Source organism: Sciurus carolinensis, chromosome 18 (genome assembly GCF_902686445.1).
Source record: "Sciurus carolinensis chromosome 18, mSciCar1.2, whole genome shotgun sequence".
In the NCBI taxonomy this organism is placed as follows: domain Eukaryota; kingdom Metazoa; phylum Chordata; class Mammalia; order Rodentia; family Sciuridae; genus Sciurus; species Sciurus carolinensis.
The window spans coordinates 23,482,978-23,502,999 of NC_062230.1; the positions used below are offsets into that span (position 1 = coordinate 23,482,978).

At 50.7% G+C, this 20,022-nt stretch overlaps 1 protein-coding gene across 6 annotated transcripts in view; it reads right to left on the reverse strand.

Annotated features, from left to right (window-relative positions):
* Slc5a11 (solute carrier family 5 member 11) overlaps nucleotides 1–16,699 on the reverse strand; it is a 57,055-nt gene extending 40,356 nt beyond the window's left edge. The window contains exons 1-4 of one of the 6 annotated variants that reach the window (XM_047534073.1): nucleotides 16,628–16,699; nucleotides 14,347–14,540; nucleotides 5,522–5,680; nucleotides 3,259–3,330 (exon numbers count right to left, since the gene is read on the reverse strand). In XM_047534073.1, the coding sequence (XP_047390029.1) occupies nucleotides 3,259–3,330; nucleotides 5,522–5,656 (207 nt within the window). In that variant the 5' untranslated portion in view covers nucleotides 5,657–5,680; nucleotides 14,347–14,540; nucleotides 16,628–16,699. The other 5 variants (XM_047534074.1, XM_047534076.1, XM_047534071.1 and 2 more) reach the window with 5 other exon arrangements.
* Nucleotides 16,700–20,022: the final 3,323 nt, after the last annotated feature.

The window sequence follows — 20,022 nt, forward strand, 5'->3', positions numbered from 1 at the left end:
CCCGGGTTGCTGAGATGACCGGTGTGCCCCTCTGCGCCCGGCTAAAATACAATTGACATCATCTGAAATCCTACTGACTTCATTTATAACCTCTAGTAGCCTTTTGTGGATTACTTAGTTTCCATTTGCAAGGTCATGTTGTATGCAAATTGAGATAGATTTATGTTTTCCTCTTCAATCAGGGTGCCCTTCACTTCTTTTTCTTGTAAATTTCCCTGGCTAGAACCTCTGACAAAATGTTGAATAGAGCCAGGTGTGGTGGCACATGCCTGTATCCCAGCAGCTTGGGAAGCTGAGGCAGGAGGATCAGGAGTTCAAAGCCAGCCTCAGCAATAGCAAGGCACTAAGCAGCTCACTGAGACCTTGTCTCTAAATAAAATACAAAAGAGGGCTGGGGATGTGACTCAGTGGCCGAGTTCCCCTAAGTTCAATCCCTGGTATCCTCCCTTCCACCCCCCAAAAATGTTGATGTGTATAAGGGCATCAAACTCAGGAGGCTGAAACAGGAGGATTGCCAGTTTGAGGCCAGTCTCAGCAAATTAGTGATTCTTTGCGCAATTTAGCAAAAACCTGTCTCAAAATATTCTGTCTTAGAAAATAAAAAAGGGCTGGGGGTGTAGCTCAGTGGTAAAGAATCCCTGGGTTCAATCCCTAGTGTTATACACACACCAAAAAAAAAAAAAAAAAAAATTCTTTGTCTTGTTCCTTATCTTAGGGGGAAACTCTCCGCCTTTCACCCACGAGTGTGCTAACTGTGGTGTTTGCCCTTTATTAAATTAAGGAAGTTTCCTTCTCTTCCTTGTTTGTTGGAAGTTTTAACATAGAAGGGTCTTAGATTTTTGTCAAACACCTTTCCTGCATCTGCTGAGGTCATTGGGTGGTTTCTGTCACTTATTAGATAACACAGCATATTACATTGACTGACTTTTGTATATTAAACCAAGTTTTCATTTCTAGGATATATCTTACTTGGTCATGATGAAGGATATGGAAAATGACAACCTCCCAAAACTGTCTGACCCAGAGGAAGAGGGAGGAGGAAGTTAATTATTAATCCTCTCCCAGTGCATCCTTTCCCAATAACAATGGGCCCGAGGGGAAAAGCAAACTTCCATCCCTCCGGGGTTCATCCCCAGCATCTCCACCTAAGCAAACACTGACCCCTCCCCAACCCCAGTGGGGCCTGAAGGGAGGAGGCGGAGACTGAACCGCTGGGCCCTGGACTTGGACCTCCCCCATTGCAGGTGAGTCCTGAAAGGAGAAAAGCAAATAGCGACACTCCAGGTAACAGTGGGTCCCAGAGGAGGAAGGCAAGCCATGAACACTGAGTTCTGAGCTTTTCCCAGGGACAGTGAGTTTCGCACTTCTTACAACCAACTATCTGTCTATCTACCTGACTTTCCAAACCAGCACTTCCTGCCTCAGGCTCCAATAATGAAACCACCCTCACTGCAAACTATAAAACTCAAACCCCTTCTGTAACCGGAGGCCATTTTCCTACCCAGAAAATGAGCCCCTCCAGTGCCTGATTGACAGACTCCGCTGTGCAATAAAGGAGAGCTTGCCAATCCGTTTGAGATCTGCTTATTTGTGTTTTCATGAGAGTACCAAAACCATGTTGGTTAGCTTTGCTTACACATGGTGTACATTCATTTTTATGTGTTGCTAGATTTGGTTTGCTGAGAGCTTTTGAGTCTATATTGAATAGAAATATTTATCGGTAGCTTCTTTTTCCTGGATTTGAGCTCATGGTAATACTGGCCTTGCAGAACGGGTTAGAAGCATCCTCCTATACTTTGGAAGTATTTGTAAAGAATCCATGCTAATTTCTCTTCTAATTTTTGCAAGAGTTCACTCTGAAGTCCTCTGGTTTGGGCTTCTCTTTGTGGGAAGTTTTATGTCTTTACTTTGCACGGGTAAAAATTCAGGTTTTTCATTTCTCCTTGAGTCACTTTGGGGACTTGGCGACTTTCTAGGAATTTTTCCATGTCACCTAGATTTTCTAATTTGGTGGGGGGCATACAGTTGTTCACAGAGTTCCCTTATAATAATGTTTTTAAACATTTCTGAAGTATTGGTTTTTAAACATTTCTGAAGCTCCACCTCTGTCATCCTTGATTTTAATAGTTGGCATCTTCTCTCTTTTCTTCGTGGTCAACCTAGCTAGAAGGTGGTCAATTTTGTAGACCTTGGCAAGATCCAACTTTTTTTTTTTGGTACCAGGGATTGAACTCAGGAGTACTTAACCACTGAGACATATCCCTAGCCCTTTTATATATATATAATTTAGAGACAGGGTCTTGCTAAGTTGCTGAGGCTGGCTTTGAACTTGTGAACCTCCTGCCTCAGCCTCCCTGAGCTGCTGGGATAATAGGCATGCGCCACCTCCCCTGGCCCAACTTTTAATATTGTTGATTGCTCTGATGATTTTCTATTCTCAATTTCAAGCCTGTCCACTCCAGTCTTTATTGCTTCCTCTCTTCTGCTTTAGTTTGCTTTTCTTTTTCTAGTTAATGCGAAAGGTTTAGTAATTGGTTTGGCGTCTTTTTCCTTTTATAAATCCAGGCATTGCCTATGAATTTCCCTCTGAGAAATCCTTTAGCTGCATCCTGTAAGTTTTGGCCTGCTGTGCTTTAGACCTTCAACCCTCTCAATGTATTTACTAATTTCCATTGTGATTTCTTCTCAGATCCATTGATTATTTCAAGATGTGTCATTTAATTTCCACATATTTGCGAATTTCCCATACCGCCTTCTGTCAGTGATTTCTCATTTTATTTCACCATGGAGAGACAACATACTTTGTGTTCATTTCGATCATTTTAAATGTATTGAGACTTATTGGTAGCTGATCATCTTCAGTTTACCCTGGAGAATGTTCCCTGAGCACATTAGAAGAAGACATATTTGGTTGGATGGATTATTTTCTAGAGGTCTGTTATGTGATAGATAGAAAAAAAAGATGACAGACAGACAGACATAGACAGAAGAGTCAGAGAAATCAGGTCATCGGGTCCCAGTGGGATCCCTTGAACCTCTGCATTCAGCCATATCTGAAACCAGTCCCACAGGTAGACTTGTCCCTTAGAGGAGCCGATAAATTCTCATTTTGCTTAAACAAACTTGAGTTGTAGCTAAGCCTTTTTTTAGTTCGGGCTGTGACTTTCAGATAACATGGAACCCAAGAGCCCTGAAATGGAATACCCATACTTGAAGGTCCTCTGACAAGTGACTTTAGTCGGACCAGGGAGTACTTACTGGCCACCACACCATGTCCCCACCAGCCAGGAAGTAGCCTCTCACTGTGTCTCTTTTGGTCTTCACCGTGGACTGAAACAAAGCAGAGGGTGCGGGGGAGACTGTTAGCAATCCCCAGCATTCCCCAGAGGGCCTGGACAATACTGCAGACTTGGAGTCCAGCAGGCCAGATTGGGTGGCCAATGTGTCTGACTGACTCGTGGACTTTAAGAAAAAATTAACATGAATGTCTTTAAGGGAGACAGATTCTTCCATCCCTGCTTCGGACATTTGTGGTAACCTGCTTGGTCTCCCAGATGCTTGAGCTTTAGACTCTGGCCTGGCTACGATGGCTCCTCGTGGAGAGCATTCGCTGACTGATTTCTATGTTCCAGACACCGTGCTGAGCATTTTCCAGGCATCAGCTCTTTTTAATCCTTACCATCTCCCAGGAGGTGGGTGCCACTAGGCCAATCTGACAGATGAGAAGACTGAGGCTGAGGTCCTATCCATTCATGCTGCTATAACAAAACACCAGAGACTGGGTAATTTATAAACACCAAAAATTTGTTTCTTGTAGTTCTGGAGGTTAGGAAGTTTCAGATCATGGTGCCCACAGGTTTGGTGTCTGGTGACCTCACATGGCATGTGAGTGGGAGGGGGAACTAGTTTCCCTGATACTCTTATAAGGCCTCTTAGGAAGGTTCCTCCCTCATGACTTAACCACCTCCTAAAGGCCGCACCCTTAAATATTGTCATGTTGGCAATTAGGTTTCAACATAGGAATTTCGGAGATAAGTAAGTGGGTCTTCCACATCTCATATTTAAGGGTGTCCAAACTCATTCATTATGAGATAAATGCATGTTAACCATGCATGGAGATATTATTTTCCTCTGTCAGTTTGATAATACGTTGTTGGTGAGAATGTGATAAAACAGGCTTTGTTGTACATATGTGCAGATTGGTAATTTATGCCAATTGGACACAAATTAGCATAATTGTAAATACATCTATCCTTAAGTCTGAGAATTCTACTGTAGGAAATTTATTCTACATCATATCTGCACTCCAAAGTAATAAGTGTACAAAGTTTCTTTATTATAATCTGGACAGTAAGAGGCGAGAAAAAACCCAACAGTCCTTTAGCAGGAAGTTGGTTAAGTAAGTGACAGTAGACTCATCTAATGTTTAAGAAGATGTGGAAGATGGGCAGGATATGAGGAAGATGGGCGGCTCGGGAGGCTGAGGCAGGAGGATCTAGAGCTCAAATCCAGCCTCAGCAACTCAGTGAGGCCCTAAGCAACTGAGTGAGACCCTGTCTCTAAAAAAAAGATAAAAAAGGCTGAGAATGTGGCTCAGTGGTCAAGCATCCCTGGGTACTTTCCCTGGTACAAAAAAAAGAAGAAAGAAAAAGAAGATGAGAAGCTTCGAGGGACTGATATGAAAAGATACCTAAGAGACATTGATAAGTATGTACAAAAAACTACTTTGTGTTTAAGAAAGAGGGCAATAAACATATTAATATTGACTCTGATTTGCATAAATAATCTGGAAGAATTCACTAATACATAGTGATAGCAAGCTAATAAGAGCAGCTACCTGTAGAGGAAGGAGTCATAGTCTTTAAACTGTATGTCCTGAGCTATTTTTATTTTTTAGTCACTCTTCCCTTTAAAAAAAAAAAAAAGTCCTTTGGATGGCTGGGTGTGTTAATGCACATCTGTAATTCCAGCAACTCGGGAGGCTGAGGCAGGAGGATCACGAGTTCAAGGTCAGCCTCAGCAATTTAGTGAGAGTTGTCTTAAAGAAAGAAAGAAAAATAAAAAGCAGGGGATGCAGTTCATACCCCTGGGCTATGTCCCCTGGACTTCAGAAACAAACAAACAAACAAACAAACAAAAACAAAAAGCTTTAGATTAAAATAAAAAGAACATAGGCTTCAAAATAAGGGAAATAGGAATTCTAACCGCAGCTCTCCTATCTTACTAATAAGATAAACTTAAATTGAGACTCAGTTTCTTTATCTGCAAAACGGGAACGTGTCCTCCCGAGAGGGTCCTATGTGAATTGCATGAGATCACATAAGGGGAAATGCTTAACCGGCGCTCAACACACAGTCAATTCCAATGTGCTTTTTAAATTTTAGGAGTCTGATTAAGACCTTGAGCTGGTTTCTTCCTCTCTCAGTATGTTACCTCCAAAATAATGGGGTTTACACTGGGCCTCTGACCAGGTATTCCCTTCTCTCACCCTTCCCCACTCCCATCCTGTGGTCTGGCTTACCCACAGTCCAACGGCCAGGACGAAAAGGAAGTAAAACACCAGCACCGCAATGTCACCAGGCTCCAGGCTCTTCTGGGGAAATGCCTCCAGGGGATCAGACTGTGGAGGCTGAGGGCTGCTGATGCCGCTCTCCATGGTCCTGAACGAACCCTCGCAATCCTGGAGAAGTGCAAATGCAGGTCAGACCCCAGGTTCCCTTTCTGTGGCTGCCTCCCAGGGCCATCTGAGAAAGAGGATCCACATGGAGGGATGTGTGGTGGAGACAGGTCCCTACATTCATCCATCCCTCCTCCCATCAGCCATCCATCCATCCTTCATCCATCCTTCATCCATCCATTCATACAATCATCATCCATCATTCATCCATCCGTTCATTCATTCATTCATCCATCCATCCATCATCCATCCATCCTTCATTCATCCATCATCCATCATTCATCCATCCTTCATTCATTCATTCATCCATCCATCCATCATCCATCCATCCTTCATTCATCCATCATCCATCATTCATCCAGCCTTCATTCATCCATCATCCATCCATTCATCCATCCTTTCATCCATCCATTCATCCATCCATTCATCCATCCATTCATCCATCCATTCATTCATCCTTCATCCATCCTTCATCCATCCTTCTTCCATCCATTCATCCTTCCATTCATCCATCCTTCATCCATTCATTCATCCATCCTTCGTCCATCCATTCATCCATCCTTCATCCATCCATCATCCATCCTCATCCATCCTTCATCCACCCATCATCCATCCATTCATCCATCCTTCATCCATCCATCCATTCTTCCATTCATCCTTCCATTCATCCATCCATCATCCATCCATTTATTCATGATCTATTCATTCACTCATTAAATATTTTGATGAAGTCACATCACATCCTCGGTTGATTTTTTATCAATTCAACCACACACTTTGCAAAATATAAAGAATAACAATTTAAGAAGTGAAGCTGATTTCAGCATCCTCTTCCACTTAGTAAGCACACATCCCAGAAGGAGAAGAAAATGAGACATCAGTCAGTTCCCATGTCCAAGGTACCTCACAGCTGGGTGAGGGTTGAGCCACCAATTTTGTTTGAGGTTCAGTCAGATACCATGATCTTCTTCTAAGCCTGGATATGCCCACTAAATTGCATATATATAATACACATCTATGTAGTACCTACTGTATGCTAGGCATCACTCAGTGTTTACTAACCTGCAAAGTGGATGTATTATCATCCTCATTTTATAGATATCGAAGTTAAGGCACAGAGAAGTTAAGTCACTTGCCCAAGGTCATACGTCTCAAGTGGTGGAACTGGGATTTGAATGCAAATAATCTTGCTCCAGAATCCAGGCTTTAAGCCTGTTTCCCAGTAGACTGCTCTTCCATGGGTAATTTGACTAGACCTCGCTGGCTTTGCCAAAAGGAGAAGGGGGCCCTACTACAAACACAACTGGTTCCAAGATCTGGATAAAGCAAATTATTAGACTCTCCTCTGGAACATCTAGTAGAAATCCAGCCCTGCTCATACCTTGATATTAGCCCATGAGACCCATTTAGTACTTTTGTTTTAAGTTCTAAAATTTTCATTTTCTTTTTTACGCATTTTATTTATTTGCCAAGACTTGCATTTTTCTATTTACTCATTTATTTATTTTTATTTTATTTTTTTACGGACTGCATTGTGATTCATTGTACACAAATGGGGTACATCACTTCATTTCTACGGTTGTGCACGATATAGATTCACACCATTCGTGTGATCATACATGTACATGAGGTAATGAAGTCTGTCTCATTCCACCGTCTTTCATACCCCCGCCCCTCCTCCCTCTCATTTCCCTCTACGTGATCTAAAGTTCCTCCATTCTTCTCTCACCCCTCACCCCCATTACGTCTCATCATCCACTTATCAGGGAAAACAGGCCAGCCCACCACCACATTTAGTACTTCTGAACTTTCAAACTGTAAGATACGAAACTCATGTTGTTTTAGCCACAAAGTCTGTGATAACTTACTACAGCAGCAATTGCACAAATAGTTTAAATATAATTATCAAGACTCTGGATAATTAGGGGAACATCAGAATAGAAACTAGTTTATGTGCTAAATATATAATTTGCAAGAAGTGCTTTGTGATTTTAAATATCATGAAGATCACGTGATGGTCATGACGGAGCATGCTATTAAGAGCGTCTTCTGAAAAATACTCCTGGGTGATGTTGTGAACGAGTTCACTTTTTAAGTTAATGAACCCCAACACTTTGTGTTTTACGTCGCCTGGAGGAAGGTTCTAGACTCAGATGGTCCCAAGCTCGTCTTGCCCACGTGAATTCTGCTGGCTGAGGTGTTGTTACTGCGTTTCCTGTCCCGAGGTCTCCTGTGTGACCCCTCCTGGGTGAGGGGCATGGATACCTGGGAGCCTTTGCTGCCCAGGACAGTCCTGTGCCCCTCAAAGGGTCTCACGTCTCAGATCTGCACTGGCTGAATGTTGGCGGTACTCCCAAATCATGACAAAATGCTCCCATAAGTTTCAAAACGTGTCCTGAAGGCTAGCAACACCCCCATGTACACCTCCACCCGGCTGAAGAACAGCACTGTGAAGTTTTAGTAAGGAAGAAGTAGGGGCTGGGGTGCAGCTCAATGGTAGGACATGCACCTAGCACGTAGGAGGCCCTGGGTTCCGCCCAGAAAATAAGGAAGTGGCGTGACCTGCCGGGGAGGAGATGATCAGCAGGGAGGGGTCAGAGCCTGTCTAGTCCCTTTCCTGCTAGTATCGGCCACATATCTTCACCTGGGTGATTTATAAACAACAGAAATGGGCCGGGCGCAGTGGCACACGCCTGTCAACCCAGCAATTCTGGAGATCGAGGCAGGAGGATCACAAGTTCAAAGGCAGCCTCAGCAACTTAGTGAGGCCCTAAGCAACTCAGCAAGACCCTGTCTCTAAATAAAATATAAAAAAGGGCTGGGGATGTGGCTCAGAGGTTGAGTGCCCCTGGGTTCAATCCCTGGTTCAAAAAAACCAACAAAAAACAGAGGTGTATTACCCACAGCTCTGGAGGCCTGGAGGTCCAAAATCAAGGTGCCAACAGAGCCAGTGGGCGAAGCCCCGATCCTCATAAATGATACCTTCTACCTGTCCCCACATGGCAGCCAGGCTCCTTCCAGCCTCCTTTGAAAGGGCACTAATCCCATTCACGAGGGCCCCACACCTATGAGCTAATTACTGACCAAGGTCTCACCTCGTACTGGGATTTAGGTTTCAACATGTGAGTTTTTGGGAGAGCACAAACATTCAGACCACAGCAGAGGGAGTAGGGGGGGAGAAACACTGGGGATCAGAACCAACAGGACTCGGTAATTGACGGGTTATGGAGGGAGGAGAGCTGGGGAACAACTGCCTGCCCCGGTACCAGGACGGCGTGGTGCCAGAGGGGACCTCACGGGTCCTTGGAGCAGGGCTTCTCATCTGCAACCGCTTGGCACTTGGATTCTTGGCTGTGGGGTGGTCCCCTGTGCATTGCAGCATGTTGACCAGGACCCCTGGTCTCCACCCACCAGACGCCGGCAGAGCCCTCCCCCAAGTTGTGATAGCCAAAATGTTCCCTGGGGTGCAAAATGGGCCTCTGTGGGGACCACCTGGCAGAGGCGTACAGGAGGAGCTGCAGGTCCACTTAGAGATGATGCCCCGTGGGGCCCTGGGTGATCTGCAAGCTCCCTTCTCAAGCCCAGTGTGGCCTTGAACTTCTGGACAGCAGCTGGGCCTTGCTCCTCTCCTGAGAGAATGCTCACAGCCACGTGGACGGGGAGGTGGCGGCCCTCTCCAAGGAGGAGACCCATGCAGCGTTTAATGGGAGGGAAGATGGGGGGAAGGGAGCAAGGAAGGAGAAAGAAGGGAAGACAGACTCACGAGGACTGGACCGTGGCTCCTCCAGGATCCCTGATCTCCCAGGATGCAGGCAATGAATAGCAGGAGCCAAAATCCCACCCCGGCTCTCCTCACCTGTGTCTCAGCCAGGTCTAGGTCAGATCACTGGCATGGGTACCATGAATGCTAAGAATGACACCTGCCCCAGACTCCCCTGTGTGACCCACAGACCGCAGGTCTTTGTGGGAGAAGGGAGGGAGGGAGGAGGGAGGCTTAGAGCTGGAGACTCCTTGTGGCACCGGGGTGGAGTTTCCTAAAGAGGTTCCCTCGCTGAAAGGCAGGCTTGGAGGGGACAGGGGGTTAGACCCCTCCAGCATATCTCAGAGGGGAAAGCCCTCCTTAGGTAGAGAATGTTCTTGCCGCCTTTATAAGTGAGGAAGTTGTGACTCAGAGAGGTTTAGGGAGACATCCAAAGTCACACAGCTGATGAGCGGTGAAGTGAGTCTCAAATCCAGATCTTTCTGATTTCAGAGTCTGCACGCTCGAACACTTCAACCTGCTGCTTCCAAAACAGGAGACTTTGAAGATGAGGACAGGGAGCAGCTCAGGGCTGCAAATGGAGAGGGGGTGGAGGGTTCCAGAACACTCCAGGTCTGGAAGGAAGGAAGGAAAAGGAAGGAGAGACAGCGGCTGCCAGGGAGCCAGCCCTCCCTGTCCCCAGCCCCACCCCCACGCCCCTTGCAGCCCTCGGCCCGCCAGGCACCGAGAGCGGTGGGAGCGGCTCGCTGCAGATAAACAAGTTATTCATCACCGCGTTGAGACCGCAGCAGCCGGGGGAGGCTGGCACCGCTTCCAGGCCTTCCTGAGTCCAGGGAAGTGGGGCCCTGCCAGGGGTGCGGAGGGATCGGCTGCATCTTCGCGGCGGGAACGGGAGCATCCGTGGACCAGAGACGCTGCAGAACCCAGTTCCTGCCGCCTCTGCCGCCGGCTCCCAGCCCCTGCCTCATCCAGCACCGCCGGAAGTAGAGTAGGATCGGCAATGAACTTGGGCGCCAGGGCGCTTCTTCTGTGCCCTCTTACTACACCCTGGTCTGTTGTACCTCCAGCGAGCTGGCTTCAGGAGCCGGCTGTGTCCCAGTGAACTCCGGAGGTGGGATTTGAACCCAGGTCCTGTGTGGCAGCTTGTCATGGTGTCCATGCCTGGTCTGGCTGCCTTTCCTCCCTTCCTCTAGCGCTCTCTCCTTCCCTCTCTCTGTTTCTTCTCCACAAACATTTGTTAGGCACGCAACTAAATGTATGCCAGGCTCTGTGCAAGGTCTGGGAAACTCAATGGAACATTTATTAAGCACTAGCTGTTTGCCAGGCTCAGTGGGAGGCCCTGGAGTCTCAGTAGAATAAACATTTATTGGGCACCAGCTGTGCACCAGACTGTGCGCGAAGCCCTGGAGACTGAGTAGGGCAACCAATTATTAGGCCTCAGCTGTGTTTCAAACTGTTAGTGGAACAAGCATTTATTAGGCACCAGCTGTGTGCCAAACTCTATCCTTGGCATGGAGGATAAAGCAGGGAGACAGTCAGTTCCACCCCCATCCATTTTCACCCCAAGCCCATGTACCAGGACCTTGGGGTGAAATGACCCCAAGCACCTTCCGCACCTTGTCCCATGATCCCTTGCAGCCTCAGGAGGGCCATGCTCCTCTTGTGAGGGGCCCTGGAGGGAGGGTTAAGGGCAGCCCGGGTTGTGACAAAGGCTTTGTTTGCAGTGGACTGCCGGCCCTTGAGGTTGCCTGCTGGCCAGAGCACAAAAGGAAGCTCAGTCACACAGGGACAGCCCGCAGCCCTTCCTTTTGACCTTTTGTGTGATTTGCTGTGGTGGATGTGAAAATTTTCCACACTGCAGTGCAAGAGGAAAAGAAATCGGGAAACAGGTTCCCAGGCCACGGGCCACAGGGGGGCTGGGGCTTCGATGTCCTCACTGCGTTTCCTGTCCCGGGGTCTCCTGTGTGACCCCTCCTGGGTGAGGGGCTCTGAAGCGTCTCATACTGAGTGAAAAAGGGAGGAAACACACAGAACAATACTTACAGCTCGACACTGTCTGTGTACGTGGACGGACACACACACACACACACACACACACACATGTGCCAGGATGCTGGTGTGTTTGCCACCTTAGAGGGAAAGGCAGGAGGCGGCCAGAGAGGGAGGGAGAGAGAGAGAAACGAAAGTTCCCTGCACGGACCAAAGGTGACATCCACTATCTCACTCTAAGTTTTAATTATGGGTAAAAGACCGCCCAGGAAATAGATGTGACAAGTGTAAACACTTTAGAACGTCACTGCGCCAGCTCATCCTACCCAGCTCGACTTCCTCTGAGCTCTGTGATCTCGAGCCAATAACCTTCCTGAGGCTCAGTGTCCCCATCTATAAAATGGGGATGATAACCAGACGTAGGTTGGTTAAAAGCAGCGCGCAAGTCCATTCTATTACATACTTAGGTGCAGAAAACTTGATCTGTCCCATCCAGGCCTTTGTGGTCAGGCAGGCCCTGGCCACTTACGTGCATGAATCTCATTTATGACACAGCTCTCTGAAGAGCTCAGGTGTCTGATGAACCCATTGAACAGAGGAATCAAAGAACAGGTCACTGGTAAGTGACTGAACTGGGCTCCCACCCAGGTTGGACTCAGCGCCCCTAACCACCCTGAGACACGTGAAGATTCCAGATGTGATAGCAAGGCCTGCAGGGGACAGCAACCTCCGGGTCCGTTACTCCCACCGCTTTGTGGTGGGCTGCAGGGGAAGCCCTGCTCACTCCACCGTCACAAGCGGGGCCTTTGGTCCGAGTCTAGAGGCCTCAGGCAGAGGCAGCCCGATCAGAGGGAGAAGGTCAATTCTATTAAGGCAGAGAGGGCTGCCAGGACCTCCAGGTTCAGAAGGAAGGCGCTAGAACAGCCCCTCTGGCTTCCTGAGCAGGTGACACATGGCCCCCCTTAGGAACTGGTCTCCAGAACAAGGCCAAGAGCCGGACAGCAGGACTTTGGGCTGGCTTATCCCCAGCAGCTCCGGTAATTCAGAAGTGAATTCTTGGTGCAGTAGGACAAGCCAGCTTCCCCTCTAAGGCCCACAGAAGGGAGCAGTGTGCCCGTGAGTGCAGGGGACTCAGCTGAGCCTCCTCCTCACTCACTTCGCCCCCTCAGGGATGACCTGCCTCCTGATTCCTGGAGCGAATAGAAGTCACAAGAGCTCCTTCTGAGCCCAGACCTGTCTGTCCCAGCGCCAGCGCGGCACGGCTCCCGATGCCCCCAAGGCATCTCAGAGTTAACGTGTGCAGTAAAGACCATGCTCTTGGCAGCACATGGGCGCTGCTCGCGCTCTTCCCGCCTCGCTGACAGGCAACATCATCCTTCAGCTGCTCACATGGGCCATGCGTCATCCTTCCGTCATTCATTCGTTCACTCGTTCATTCATTCATTCAAGTGACCTGGGAGCAGCTGTCCACGTTGGGCGCTGCATCGAAGCTCCAGAGATGCCATGGAGCGCGAGTGTATCGAAGCTCCTAACGCCCGTGTGACAGGGGATCCGGCCTTCCCAGCTCCCCGCTCTTCTGCTCCTGAATCGTAGCCCGAATCCATTCACTTGCCCTCGCCTTGACTTGTATGGCCCTCATCCAAGCTGCCATCAGTCTGTCCAGCCTAGAGCAAGGACGCTCTTCCTACCTGGGGCCACCTTTGCTTCCTGTCCATCCACACCCCCTGCGGAAGCCGGAGAGATCCTTGAACACAAACCGGATCAAATTATCCGCTTGATCAAAACATCTCCGCGCCCACTGTGTGTCTGCTGTGTCCCCCGCCTACGGCACGCTGTCCTTCCTTCTCTTCCTCAAAGGCAATTTCTGGCCTCAGGGTCCTGGTCGTTCCATTCCCTCTGCCTGGGATGCCCTTCCCTATTCTCTTTGCCTGACAAGCTCCTCCTCACCCCTGGGACATCAGCCATCCCCTTTTGGAGGATGGACGCATCCCCCAAACAGCCTTCTCTTGGCCCCAATCTCGATTGGCTCCTTGAGTTGTTGGCTTTTGCAGCCAACATGACTCCCTGTGGCAGTTCATTCACACCCAATGGCTCGTCCACAGGATCCTGTCTTTCCACCGGTCTCCACCATGCTCTAAGTTCCGTGAAGTCAGAGACCGTGTCTGCCTCTCTCTCCCAAGGAGGGGATGGCATTTTTCAAAGTCCTATCTGCAGGATTCCCTTTGGGGCAAGGGATACTCCATGGGCGACAGCTGCAGAGCTACTCAGCAGAACCCTACTCCCAAAGCCCCAGGCCTGCACACGCACTCACGGCCACCGGCCCAGCTTTGCCTCTTACTACCTTGTTTCCCTGGACAGGTGGCTTCAGGGCCCTTAGGTCTGTCTGTGATCCAGGGGACCCGGCCTGCCTTGCTGGCTGACTGTGTCAGGCAGAGGAGGCCCAGGAGGTAAAGCTGGTTGATCGAGTCTTGCATGCCTGCTGCCAAACCACGTTTGCTTGTATGTAACAGCAGCTGTGGGCGGACTCTGCCCCTCCAGCTTTTTTGTGGCCTAAGTGGCTATATTCGCTTTCATTATCTCTCTGGGTCCTCCACCACCACACCTGTAGGCTGGGCCTGGATGAACTCACATTCTCATTCGACAGGTAAGGAACCACAGGTTCCATGTGGTCGAAAGTCCCTGAACTGACTGAGCTCTGACTCACAGGAGGTGCCTCCAGCTGCCAACCCACCCGCCCGGCTCCCAGTCCCCGAGCCACACGCTGTTTGCCTGTGCTGGACAAGTTTTCTGTGCAGACAGAGGCTGCAGCCCAGGGTTCTCAGCTGGAACACTTCTGCCCGCGCCGTCTCCCTGCCCCCAGACCGACCGGGGACCTGAGTTGGGAGGCTGGGTGCCTGCTGCTGGGAGCCCGGCATCTTACCTTATTCCAGATGCAGGCTCAGCGGCTGGGACTTCGGAGGCAGAAGGAGGCGGAGATGCCTGGAAGAGGAGAGAACCCCTGGTCTCCTCTCCCTTTGTTGCTGAGAGTGTCAGAGGACAGCGGTGACCCCCGTTCCTAGGCTCCTGCTGCTCGGAGAATCTCCACACAGGTCAAACTCCAAACTCCAACCTCAGCTGCAGTGAGGATTAAAGGAAGCATGAATGATCTCCCCAGAACCCTTGAACTCCGGGCAGGCCCCTGTGGGAAGGTGGCCCAGCCCTGTTCTCTGCCTCCACCAGGAAGCTCACCTGGCAGGGGGCCCATGGATGGGGGGTGTGGGGAGACTCTGGAGCTGGGGACACAGTCCTGCCTCACTCACCCACTCTTCTACTGTCCCGCCTCCACGCTGGGAGAGGGCAGGCTTGGGACAGCTGGAGGAGGGGGGAGGAGAGATGCTGGTGGGGGCGGGGTGGGGGTGCAGGGGATAAAGGGAAAGTGCTCAGGAGGGACTTTTGCATCTATAGACAGCAGGGGCCTCAGCAGCAACAGGAAAGACACAGGATTGTTCAGCCCTTTCTGCACCAAGGCAGGGCAGAGATGAAGCATCCAGAGCCCAGGGAAACTGTCCAAGCCACGTCCAGCCACCCATGCACTGACTGCCAAAGACTCAGGAAAAGTATTGCAAATGTCTTTGCTGCAGGCTCAGGGCCTCCCAAACATTTTAAATTAGTTACTAGCATTTGCAGAGCCAAATGACTTAAAACTCATTTCTGAATTTCCCACATTCTTGAATCATCTGAAAATCTGGCCATGCCAGGCACATACAGGGCAGCTGCTGTTACCACCTCTTACTCCATCACCTGTCCTGCCTGGACCCTGTCGGGGAGGAGTGCCACCCCTGTCCTGGCAGTGAGTAGCCCAGAAACAACAGGAAAAGATAGCCTGTGTGCAATGGCGCAGAGCTGTGTTCCAAGTGCTTGGTGTGTCTTTACTTGTCTTTCCAACCACCCTGTATGACAGGGTCTATTATCATCTGCATTTTTGCTGATGAGGAAACAGGTGGAGAAAAGCAAGTAACTGGACCAAGCTCCGCCCACTAGTAGGTGTGGCGGGGCGGGGCTTAGAGATGCATCCAGCTGGACAGAGAGCGTTCCGGTGAGCAGAGACCTGCCGCTGGGTTAAACTCTAATCGGGGCCCAGGAAACCTGCCAGGAGACAAGGAGGTCTCCAAAGAGTGTGGTCAGGCGGGAGATGGAGAGGGGCTGGCCACTCGCCTGTCTCCAGTCTTGGGAGTGAGCTTGACTGCAGAGGTTATGCACCCCACCCTAGATGTCCCCCCCGTTTGCAGGCCTCCACCGTGTCCTGGCCCGCTGCCCCTGAGGAGTGTGTAATAAAATGTCCCCAACCTCTCCACGGAATCCTCCGAGTTCTTTTTTTGGGATTAGAAAACAGTACGCTGGGACCTTTGCGGACCTGGGGTTGAGCAGTTGGCTCAGGATCCCAGAGGGAAGCTTGTCGAGTTGACCCCAGCATCGGGAAAGGACGTGGAGCCTGCAGGGGGAAATCCCCGGCTGGCCGCAGCCTCCATGTGAGGTTGGAGGCGGCTTCCCTATGGGAGGGGTGGGGACCACCACGTGATCACGGGGACGCCCTGAAAATGTAAAGAGGTGCTCGCGCAAGCATTGGAAGCGGCGACCAAAGTAGTCCTGGTACAGCGGAAGGAAACCGTGCCCTGCAGCGGCCGCAGGGAGCCTGCCGTGTGCATAGCCTGTAGCCACAGACCAGGAGCCAGCCCCTCAGGCTCACCGCTGCAGAGTACAGCAAGAGTGGGCCTCAGTAGCCGCTCACCCTGCTGTGCTCACAAAGCCACAGGTGGGAGTGTGGGGTCCTTGCCAGGGCCGGACAGTAGGACATTGACTCCTGGGATGACGAACGCAGGACTACACACTGCCCCTCCGTCCATTTATGGTGCCCTGGTATCAATATCATTCCCAGCAAGCAGCCCAACTGATCGCAGATCTAGGGGAGACAGAAAGTTCGCAGTCGTCCATAAAACCCAGCCCAAACTGGAAGGACCTCTCCAGGTCTCTTACAGACAGATGTGGGTAGACTTAATAGCAGCAGTGAATGGAAGAAAAATAAACAATTTAATGCCACTCTGCTCAAAGACAAGAGGTTTCAACCATGATCTTTCAATAAGAACACAAAAAAGGCTATCAGAAAAGGAGAATGAACTCCGACTCCAAAAAGAGACAGAGACAGGCTGGGCATGGTGACATACCTGTGATCCCAGCAGCTTGGGAGGCTGAGGCAGGAGGATCCTGTTTGAGGCCAGCTTCAGCCACTTAGTGAGGCCCTAAACAACTTAGCAAGACCTGGTTTCAAAATAAAAAGTAAAAAGGGCTGGGGATGTGGCTCAGTGGTTCAGCACCCTGGGTTCAATCCTTGGTACCAAAAAAAAAAAAAAAAAAAAGAGAGAGGGAGAAGATCAAGACAAGCCTCTCTTTTTAGGAGATGTAATGAAAGCAGGTTTCTCCTTTGAGGAGTCTTTGAGCCCTTGGTTGTGGGACAACCAGAGGAAAGGCCAAGGTTCAGGGGTCCAAGCCTGTCTCTGGACCTGAGGCCATAGACAGAACTGGCAATCCATTGGTCTTCAAAAAGCATTCAGAGAGTAGCTGCTCTTGATGGACATGGGGGGAGACAGTGAGTCTGAGCCCTGACGTTGACTCTCAGGATTGGACGGCCGCCACCCACGTGTACCCGCGTTCCTAGCCCCCATCCTGCGTCTAGACAGGTGCTGGCGTCTTGTGGGGCAAATGCCTACAAGCTCCACGGGAGAGGTCCCTGGGGACCAAGTGTGCAGGTCAGCCTTCAAGTCAGCATCAAGGGGCAGCCAAGGAGCCTCACCTGCTGCCTACTCAACTGTCGCCACCAAACAGTGTCGGCTCCCTGGTGACCCTGGGGAGATAAGAGAGACTGCATGTGAACTGACTCACATAAAAAGAATTCGCCCAACCCACAGTCCTTTTATCTCCGGTGTGGCCCTGAGAAACCAGGAAGGAACCTGCAGGGATTGACATAAGGCCATTTGCCACTTGAAGCAGCGCAGCTGACATTGTCCAGGAAGGAGCTCAGGCCCCGCCCCAGCACGGCCTCCTCAGCACGGCCCCAGCCTGAGCACCCGCCTGCACCCGTGCCTCACGGAACAGCAGCGCCAGACTTAGAAACCAGGTCCCCATCTCCAGAGGTCGCGCTTCATTTGGTTGGTGACATCCTCCTCACTCCCCAATCCCCTTGGGCACCTCTGAGGCAGCTCCAGGCTCCCGACTCACTCACAAGGGAGAAGAGGGGCCAGAAACCCTGACCAGGTGCAGGGCCCGGGCTCCTGGGTCTGTCCAGCAAGACGAAGGTCACGGCTCAGGCTGGGATGGAAGAAGTTCAGGCGTTTCCACTTCCCCACGTGGAAAAGGCAAACAGCTGTGGGGGTTCCTGGGGTTCTGGAGGGCTGTCCTCCCTCGTCTGGCTCAGGGATCGCCGCCCCTGTGTGATGTGTGTAGGCGGGGACAGTCTGGGGCTGGGCAGACGGACACTCAGGCCAAATGGAGAGTAAAACAGGCACGGGTCCTTGGGACACCGGACACCTAGGAACCTGCGCTTACTGACCATGTCACTCCAGGTGGTGTGGGAGGGGCTGATGCCAGCGGGTTAAGGGACATAAGAGCCCGTGAGATTTGGGTCACAGTTACGGAAGGGGGCAGGGGAGGGCTCTAGCTTGTTGGGATGACAACCGTGTGCCGCTCACCCCTCCAGCCCCGGAGCCCAGCCCCAGAGAAGCACCAGCTGATGTACAACCGGCGAAGGTGACGGGCAGCAGAAGCCCTGGGGGGACTGCCACCCGGCCAGGTCGCAGGTCGGAGCAGGCAGGTCAGAGTCTATGTGGGCAGCCGAGTCACGCCGGGGACGGCCCGTGAGGACGGCGCTGCCACCCACCAGAGCTGTCTCGCCTGCTCTCAGCACTGCGCATGACAACTGGAAGCCACCGAGGGGCACATCGAGCAAGGGACAAACGTCCCTCTTCGATGGCATATAGATGAGCCCATGGCTCCCCTGCTGTCAGAGGGGCCACTGACTTGGTGGACAGTTACAGGCTTGAGGCGAGCCGGGCGAAGCGGGGCACGCCTGAGATCCCAGCTGCTCGGGAGGCTGAGGTGGGAGGCTGAGGCGGGAGGCTGAGGTGGGAGGCTGAGGCGGGAGGATGGTGTGTTCAGGGAGACAAGAAGCTCTCTAAAGAAGGTGGGAAGCAGGGAACGGAGAGGGGGCTGGCCACTTCCTTCATCTCCAGCCCTTAGGAGAGGATCTGAAGAGCATGGCCTTGGTTGTAAAGGAATGTGCTCATGAAACACCTGGGGAGATCCGCTGTGCAGTGGGAGAGGCCCGATCCCATGTGTGCCCCAGCTCGGAGGCACAGAGTGACCCTCCCTCCCTCCACACCATCCGGGAGCAGAGCAACACCATGGCCAACACTCTACTGAGTCTCCCAAGTTGTTCTCCTTCTCCTCCTCCTTCCTCCTCCTCCTCCTTCCTCCTCCTCCCTCTTCCTTCCTTCTCCTCCTTCTCCCTCTTCCTCCTCCTTCCTCCTCCTCCTCCTTCGGATTGAGCCCATGAGCGCCTAACCACTGAGCCACACCCCCAGCCCTTTTTATTTTTTATTTTTAGACAGGGTCTCACTAACTTGCTCAGGGCCTCACTAAGTTGCTGAGGCTGGCTTTGAACTTGTGATCCTCCTACCTGAGCCTCTCAAACCTTTTTTATTATTTTTATTTAGCTTTTAATTTTTTACAGACTGCATTTGATTCATTGTACACCGATGGGGTACACGATTTCGTTTCTATGGTTGTGCACGATGTAGATTCGTACCATGCGTGTGATCATACACGTACATAGGGCAATGATGTCTGTCTCATTCCACCATTTCTCATACTCCCTCCCTCTCGTTTTCTTCTACATATTCTAAAGCTCCCCCATTCTTCTCTCATTCCCCACCCCCACCCCCATTATATATCATCCTCCACTTATCAGTTAAAACATTTGGCCTTTGGTTTTTTGGACTCTCTGAAACCTTTGTAAAGACACACTTTGGGGGCTGGGTGGGTGGGGAGCTCAGTGGTGGAGATGCTTACCTAGTATGCACTGAGGCCCTGGATTCCAGCCCCGGCTCTGCAACAGATAAGTAAAATAGAAATACAAACCAGCTTCCTTACCCAGGCACGTCCAGCATATGCAGTCTGTTCATAGTAATAACTGAAAGGAGTGAACTCTGAATATGAAACAGGTCAACTTTCCCAGGTAGCAGGCGCGTGTGAGACAGTCCCAGCCTCGGCGCAAGGTGACGCAGTCCTCGACTTAGTAACTGCCAGCCTGGTGCAAGTCTCTTTGCTCTTCTGAACATCGTTTCCTCCTGTGCGAACAGACGCTTGAATCCTCACTGTGCAAAGGGGTGCTCCTATAGGCCCCCGTTGCAAACAGGTGTTCAGAATGCCCTTTGCAGGGCATTAAATGCAGATTAAGTGAGATGCTGCAGGTGAAGAACTCGGCCTGCCTTAGGTGCCTGGTAAATGTTGGTGCCCTCTCTCTCCCTAAGGGAAGTGCTCCCTCAAGCTAACCATGAGTTTGCCT